Source organism: Vollenhovia emeryi, unplaced genomic scaffold (genome assembly GCF_000949405.1).
Source record: "Vollenhovia emeryi isolate VEMERY1.0 unplaced genomic scaffold, V.emery_V1.0 DF939130.1, whole genome shotgun sequence".
NCBI classification, from domain to species: Eukaryota; Metazoa; Arthropoda; class Insecta; order Hymenoptera; family Formicidae; genus Vollenhovia; species Vollenhovia emeryi.
In genome coordinates, this window is record NW_011967236.1 from 459,042 (window position 1) to 467,634 (window position 8,593).

The following is an 8,593-nucleotide window of genomic DNA, read 5'->3' on the forward strand; positions in this document are numbered from 1 at the left end:
ACCCTGTATATATTATTACATCTTGTTATGTGTTGGTTAATAATTCTTTTTGAAGTTTCGCGGAGGTCGAAATTTAATGAATTGAATTGAACAACTGACGAAATTGTTGACGTAATTTCGAATTCTAAGCCGGGATTGATTACTTCGCAAGTACGAGACATAATTTTTTATGAATATTATTCGAATCCTAAAAAACTTATTGGATCTGACTCGGATATTTAAGTACCCAGGTAGCAAGCTGGCGTTATTTGTTGTCATTTTAACGTCAAAATGTTGTAAAAAACGTAGTGCCTGAGCATTAAATTTGATTCCACGTCTATGAAAAATATACGAGAAACTAAACTAAAATTTCTGTCGAAGAAGAGATACTGATATAAAGATAGCACAAGACGTTTATGGCAAAATTTAATTTGAAACTTGGATGTTGTCCTAAAGCAATACATGACACAATATGTTCATTTTAACATTGCTGAATGGAAGCATACTTGTGGCTGGTACGCTTGCATGGTGTCGTGTTGTTGATGATGTTGCTGCTGCTGCTGATGCGAATGAGGATGAATAGTTGGTATGTCAAAGTCCTCGTCACCGAAACTCGGTGTGTGAAACGTCTGAAACAAACAAATCACGTACATGAATTAAATTTTGTTACGTACAAGTTTCGTAGAGAGCCAAATTTATATCTTCCATTCTTATTGAAATATTACAGATTTATATGACGTTTCTTCGTTAGTAAATTACTGTTAGCGGACGAAAAGGTTTTACTTTTCGTTGTTGTATATCTCTGTATGTGAAACGATCGAAGGAACGATGGAGATGAAAAGTTTCGGGGAGAGGACCTTTTCGAAGAAAAGGCGAAGTCAATGTGGAAGTGGAATCAAAGAATCAACCTTCTAACGTCCCTTGGTGGATGATAAATAGCGTTATATTGTTCGGAATCCTTTTAGCAATTTATTCCCCTTCACAAAGGGAAAGGAAAATAAATTTGCCGTGGCGCACGTGGTGGTAGGGGGAATAAAAGTTTTGAAATTGGATTTAATAGCGTCAGGAATTTTCCTTTGAAGAAACACGCTTAGTTATCGATCGCCAGTGTAGCTATAGTATATTCCATCTGCCTTTACTTTATTTCACTATTATTAAAGTACCCCTGCCTTTACTTTATTTTATTATTATTAAAGTATCATGGCCAAAATAGCCAGCGACACTAGTGTCAAATCAAAATTGAAATAACTGCTCGCCGCAATTCATGTAATTTGCGCGATTTGGCAATATGGGACAGGTGCTGTTGCATACAAACCAGATTTATACATGCCATTAATCATTTTATTACGCCTAATTCGGCGGATCGTTTATCGCGAAATCCATTTTGTGTTTACGCGTTCGTCGCACGAGCATGGTCACTCGCGGTCCACTCTCGCGGTGGGTATTACGATCTAATTCGTGCGTAGCCTCCCAGCTATCGCGACGAATTACTGCAAACATGCGGAAAACCGATTATTTCCGTTCAACAGAATGATCATTAATTAAATATATAACAGCATCTCAACAGTATCCAATGCCGTTGCTTTATTCAACGAGCCATTTTTCATCACTTGTTTCTTCTTTATCTTCATTTCTTGGACGATATTAAATCCGTATTCGCGATTCACATTGGATTGCAGGTAAATGGAGAGTTAGAAGAAGAAAAGAGATAAGGAAAATAGTACGATCGGCCCAAGACTGTGGGTGAAATGTGAGGGTGAAGAGAAAGGCGAACGAACGACGAAGAAATATCGTTCTTCCTGCCGTCGTCGTCGTCCTCGTCGTTTTTCTTTTCCTCGCTGTGAACTAAACTCGTTCCGCCATCTCGTTAAAACTTGCGCGCGACTCTCGCAACTTGGTTCTTCTTCTTGAAGAAATATTATTTAGATGGTTTCCTGGGTTATGCAACCAACCCACCCGTTCTCTTATCATTTTTTACTCGTCCTATTTCAAGTCTGTGCTCACGTATACAAATTACATATTATTTCAATACGAATTGTACAAATTTCTTCATATGTGCAATTTTCAAGAAAATATGAAACGAGGATTTTGCAAGGAAACACACTCTTGCGAAATCAAAAGACGTAACTTTAGAAATTAATAAATATGCTTCAAAGTAATATGCGGTAAATAGTAAGATAGATTGTCTTTGCTATACTATACACTATTATATATAATATTATATGTATACATACTATATATAGTGTATATTATATTTTAATAAGATCTATATCGATCTATATCGATCAAATTTCTATTAAGTTGGATCGATAGCACCTGTGCTCTTATTATACAAGAACGTTTTTATTATCGCTGCTCATGCTGTGTAAATGGAGATACAGTACAAAATCTAAATTGACAAACGATAAAATGAGATTCGAATTTTCATATTTTCTATTGAAAATGACCTATTTTTGCTTTAATGTCTGACAATTTATTTTTATATAGTGAGATTTCATTTACTGACATTTTTTATATTGAGATGAAATTTTATATTTCTACACTTTTTTGAAACTAAAATACTTTGCAATTTTTTATTTATCACTGTTACAGTGACAGATAAATATGATTGGCAATCTTTGTTGGAAACACGTGGTGTAAGCGTTTTAGAAAGTGATATATAGGCAGACAAGTAGATCAGAAGAAAAAAAAGCGAATGTTTTGATATCGACCTGAGAGAGTTGCTGTACATAATTAATGAATGCAATGGAGAAAGTACTAAGCACGCGCAATATAAAATCAGCAACTGGAGAAATAAGCAATGAAAATAAAATATTAAAATACACAAATATCTAACAATATGCAAAATTGAAGTTACCTATACGAATCAAAAATTTCATAATATAGATTTCCGACATTAATAAAGTATAGTAACGTTAATAAAAAATATATATTAATATGCACATATTTTGGATAACACTAATTTTATTTAAGAGAAAAGGAAATATAAATAATGTTTCTAATTTACCAATAATTATTCTAGTGGAAACGGACGCGAAACAATATGAAGCGATCGTAAAAAATACAGAATTTAATCAATTTTTTACGAAGCGCATTCTAAATATAAGAGCGCCGTAAAACAGTCGACTCGAAATAATACTTTTCCTAGTACATTTGTAATATGATACGATAAAGATAAAATAATGTATTATAAGAATATAGTGAAATTTTTAAAAATCCAAGTTCTTTTAATATGAGTAGAACAGCAATCAAATATAATTTACACGCAAGTATGATGTTTTTAATTAATGGTATATAAAAAATTAATGATATTTAATGTAAACAATTTGTCTTTAGCAAACAAGTTTTGTTACCAATTGTTCTACGAATTAAGATATTTGTTTTCGACAGATTTGCTATAGTTGCAAAATCGAAACACGCAATATTCCTGCGTTAAATGAATTATAACCGATGGTTATTTATCGTAGATTGGCAATTAGTGAGCGCTTAAATTGAATCGAGCGACTGGCGGCCAATTGAACGCGTCCTATATTTAATCAGGACATGACTGCATTCATTGGTTATTTGCGCCATTCTAGATCTTATTTTTCAAATATTCTTTCTATACGACGCGACTATTGATAGGACTGGTCTGGTTTAATACATTGTAAAATGATATGTTCGTAAAGTAGTTCATTTTAAATATTATTTTTACATTGGACGTGTTGCTATCCAATCGAGTTAGAATAAAATAAAAAAAGAACGAGAACATGAAAACCAATAATAAGAACGAAGGCATTTCTTCGAACTTTTTTAAATCAAGCTACTTAATATCAAAGTTGGAGACAGCCGGACGCAAGAGTGCGTCGTAAATTTAATAACTAAAATTGAAACGCAATTGAAAAATATTAATGGAAATGCGGGACAATCCATTTCATTTCAATGAAATAAATTACATAGGCTTATAAATTTTAGATAAAGAAATTTTGTGATACGTATAAACTAATTATCGGTTGATTCAATGTCTCATATTATTACTTTTCTTTAAAACTAGATTAAAACAACATTATTTTGTACAACTATTTTGACGAGCGCAGTATAATTGATAAAAAACAAATATACAGCCAAATAAAAATAATTAACAATTTGGGCATAAAAATTGGTATCCTGCTTTATTTTAAAATATTTCCATTTATTTCTATGTAAATGGACTAAATGTGAGCATGACAGACATTACATAACTTTAGTTCAAAAGATATAGATTATATGTATAAAATAAAAATGTTTATATGAGATATTGAAGATAATACAAACTGAATTATTTTCTAAAAGCTCTTGTTTCCTCCTCACATTTATTGACTAAAAAGTAATTAATTTTTTTTAAACACATCTTGCTAGACTAAAGGCCTGTTTAACAAACGTTGGTAAGCTGTTAACCAGAGGTTAATCAACTCCTTATCTTTTTCTATATTATTATGGTCCGGTTTTTCATTTTCTGGTTAATTGTTAACCATAGGTTAGTCGACTTTCTATCTCTTCTCAGATAATAACATAGAACAAAATGGAGAGTCGGCTAACTTCTGGTTACCAGTTAACCAGAAAATTAAAAACCGGGTCTACGTGCGAAGCGACAGAGAATCGATTAACCTTCAGTTAGCAGCTAACCAACGTTTGCAAAACTGGTCCTAAGTTATTTAAAACTTCATTTGAGTGTTTTGGTTTAGTTTGTCGCTCATAGGCTACCCGCTACTTCTAAGTAGTCTGGTAATGTGGCAGAACTCCACTTTTCTTGTTATCGTTTTTCCATTGTCAAAATATCTTGGTAAAAACGCTCATCATATTTATCATTTACCTTCGGTTTCTCACATACATATCATTGATATTCATTATTAGTGTATCATGAAAATTAGAGCTGAAATTTAATTTAAATTTTATTTATTTTAATTTTTATTAACATATTTGTTGTCGGTACCATAAAATTATAAGAATTGCTGTTTTTATACTGGCTATGTTTTTATTGCTGACTAATGTAATTTATGAATCACTATAAGTAAAATCGCCTTATGAATATGGCAGCTACCGATAAATTATCACTGGTAATTTGCTCACCTGGTCCGACATATTGTAGCTGTCGTGATGGTATGGTGTCTGGTGATGCTGTGGGACGTTCAAAGACAAGTCGAGGTTATCGTTCCTCTGTAACAAGTAGAAATAATGTTTCTTGAGCAATTAAAAGGTAGATTAACGGTTGCTAACATATATTATAAATATTGTACTTAACATGTGGAAATGATAGTAGATACAAGTATACATATAAGTTTTTAATATCGCATACATTGAAGAAATTAAAAAATATTGTGAATATAATTAAATTTTTCTACGCTCAATTTAAAATCAACTCCTTATTCTAAACTTTTCTTTTCCATTCTCGCTTTTATTCTAACGGCACATGTACGTACAATAGAAACGTAATTGCATTAGCTGGATTAAGTCAAGAGATTAGAATATACATTGCCGGTCAAAAGTTCTTAGAGACTACGAATGTTTATTTTAAAATTAAAAGAAGAAATAAGTAAGACAAGGTACGAATTTCCTTTCAAAGCGTTTCATTGGAATATTTTTAATTTTTATATACAGGGTGAGTTTTTTAAAGTGTTACAAACTTAAATCTCGGAAACAAAGCGTTTTAGAGAAAAAAGTTTCATACAAAAGTTTTGCGACTTCGAGGGGGGGACATAAGATGATGTCATCATTGGTTCGACCTTGGATAGTTATTTGAATATTTCTGAAATAGAAACCTCTATTTTTTTCAGTGTATAATTCTTGTAGCTCATCTCGAGAGCTTGAGTGATGTCAATGCCGACGGTACTGTAACTTTCAAATCTTGTAACTCGAAAAGTACTTAATGAAAAAATAATTGTATCTTGAAAAACTCTCAAGTTACAATAATACACACGAGTTGCAAAAGACATAAGTTTATAACTTGAAAAAACTCATTTTGTATGTAGAATAGTTTCAAACTCTTGGCTGGCGGTGTAGACATCCTCTGTCTGTCACTTATTTTCTCATTCAGTTACGTGGTCACGTGACAAATGTGAAATAGTGTGGGAAAGTAGCGCAGAAAAAAAAAATAATAGCATTTGCCTAATACCGACTCGATCGTTATTATATTGCGTATCGAAAGAACGACAGACCACGGCATCGACGCGATGATCAGAATGCGCGATGGAATTTCAGAAAAGCATACATCCGTAATCAAGATAGTTGCAAGTGAGTTATGCCGATGGGCAATGTTTGACATTTCATAGTAACGGCCAGACGTTGGCAGGATGTTACCGCGTTCCACCGAATACAGTGGCCACGGAACGGGAACAATGCAATGGACATAGCTACCTTCGTTCCTCGAGGAATTCAACACTGTGCGTGCACATCACATATATGTGGTTTCTTAAAAAGTATATTCGACTTAAGGTGGAAACATACAGAACAAAATGGCAATCAATGTAATAACTGCATTAGTTATGCAGTTTATTTGAATTCTGTTGATCGTTCATTTCTTCCACGTCATGACTTTACATTATACATATATACATACATGTGGTGCATGCGCGCTGCTGAATACAACTGTATACACATAGAAAGTGACACAATTTTGTCGTCGCAACGCGATTCTAAATCAAAGCGAATGTATCTTGAAGAGAAAGTGCACAAGAACTTGCAGCATGAAATGCATAATTATATTATATTTATCAAATAATCAATAATGAGCACTTGGAATGCGTAAGTCGTGCCATATTGTACATGGCTATGAAAAATGTATGCACGTGTGCATACAACGTGTCCACGTAAGCAATAAATACAAACGAATCCCCTGTCATCATCATATTTCTTTCTTCACTGTGAGAAATATGCTAATATTAAAATATTCGAGCCTTTATACTGTAGAAGGAACGTTAAAAAACTGGTTTTCAATTTTTCATTGACTTGGATATTTTTTTATACTACATCAAATCTGTTGAGAAATAAGATGAAATAATACCGCTGTCCTGATACAGAAATACATTTCTATTGAAATGTCGCAAACAAGTTTTGATGATCTTACTTTGTACATAGTGTTTCAGAATTTGCGCACAAGAAATGCACAATTTCCTAAAAGTAAAACTTTTTCCTATAATAAAATTATATCCAAATAATAGTTTTTATATGAAATCAATTTAATAACGTAACATATAAAGAACAATAAATGCTTCAAATTGTACACAAACCAGGATGTTGGACATCTTTGCTGTTTTATGTATTTTTTTTAAATTTCTGAAAACAATTAATAATATATAAGACCATTTAATATAAACACCATTGGCGGTCCTGCTGGATCTTACTGTTTAATTATATTTTTCTTTTGCGTACTTATATATTTTTTTCAGTCCAGCAAACTGCACGCCGATAACTAATTAAATAAATTTAATAATAATGCTAATACTTTAAAAATAATTTATATAAATAATTCATTGCGAAAAATATTTGTCATAATACAATTGTACAGATATTCAAATATTGCTGTTTTAAATATTTATTTATAATAAGAGAAATTCTTGACCAGAATGAGCGTTTAAGCACAAAAAAAAACGAAAATTGCGTAAAATCCAGATACGACCTTGCGAAAGAGATGAGTCGATATCCAGAATAAACTTCACATTATGTCAAAACATAATATTAAACTATTTACAGCACGGCAATATTTTACATTCACAACGTATTTTGCATAGAATATGATAAGAAATACATATGCATTCTGTGCTATTATGTGACTTTTAAATTATTGTGGTTTCATATATTAAAATTGATTAGCACTTTAAATAACGATGCGTTTTATAAAAACAGCATTCACATTTATGTATCCATAAAAAATGTTTAAAGATAAAACATTAATACTGCAACAATTTACAATTAAAAATAGCCGAAAGGTAATCGAGTTACTGCGTATTTCGAATAACTGCGATGTGATGTAGTTCGAAATCCTTTGAGGTATAACCGAAACCAAAAAAGATCAAATAGATACAAGTGATTCTTTTGTGAATGCCGTTTTGTGATACTTTGAAAAAGAGCCGAATCTTCTGATAAATTTCCAAAAATAGTCTGAAATACAAATAAAATAAAAGGTAGTGCAAACAGGTACAAACGGGTCTAAACATCGTATTCTTTTAACTTTACTAACAAATATTTACTTGCAGAGGTCGGTGACCTCATATATTCAATAGCGCACTTGAATCCTTACGATATTTATTACGTTTATCTCGTTTTTTGTCAAGATCTTTTTCTATGAAATAATATTAACTCTCAAAGTGTCTCTGCGAATACTCGGCCCATATGTCAAACCTCTATGTTAAAAAATACCATTTTTCTTTCTTATGTTCTTTTAATGCACGCGGGCATCACGTTTTCAATATTATACTTATTGTTAGATTAGAGTTACAGAACATACGTAAGAATCTTAATGTTATTAGACATGAACGGTACAGGACTTCCGAAAAGATATTCTCACTTGCCGTATCTCACTTGATATATCACACTACTTACAAAAAAATTATATTGTAATGGGATTCTTCCGAGGGTGTATGGAGTGCCAAAGATCGAC

The 8,593-nt window shown here is 32.1% G+C and overlaps 1 protein-coding gene across 4 annotated transcripts in view; it reads right to left on the reverse strand.

Annotated features, from left to right (window-relative positions):
• Nucleotides 1–8,593, reverse strand: part of LOC105568280 (TOX high mobility group box family member 3-like) — an 84,563-nt gene that overhangs the window by 13,233 nt on the left and 62,737 nt on the right. For all 4 annotated transcript variants that reach the window (XM_012023812.1, XM_012023811.1, XM_012023814.1 and 1 more), the window contains 2 exons: nt 5,068–5,154; nt 486–608 (listed from right to left, as the gene is read on the reverse strand). In XM_012023812.1, the coding sequence (XP_011879202.1) occupies nt 486–608; nt 5,068–5,154 (210 nt within the window). The remainder of the gene's footprint in view (nt 1–485; nt 609–5,067; nt 5,155–8,593) is intronic.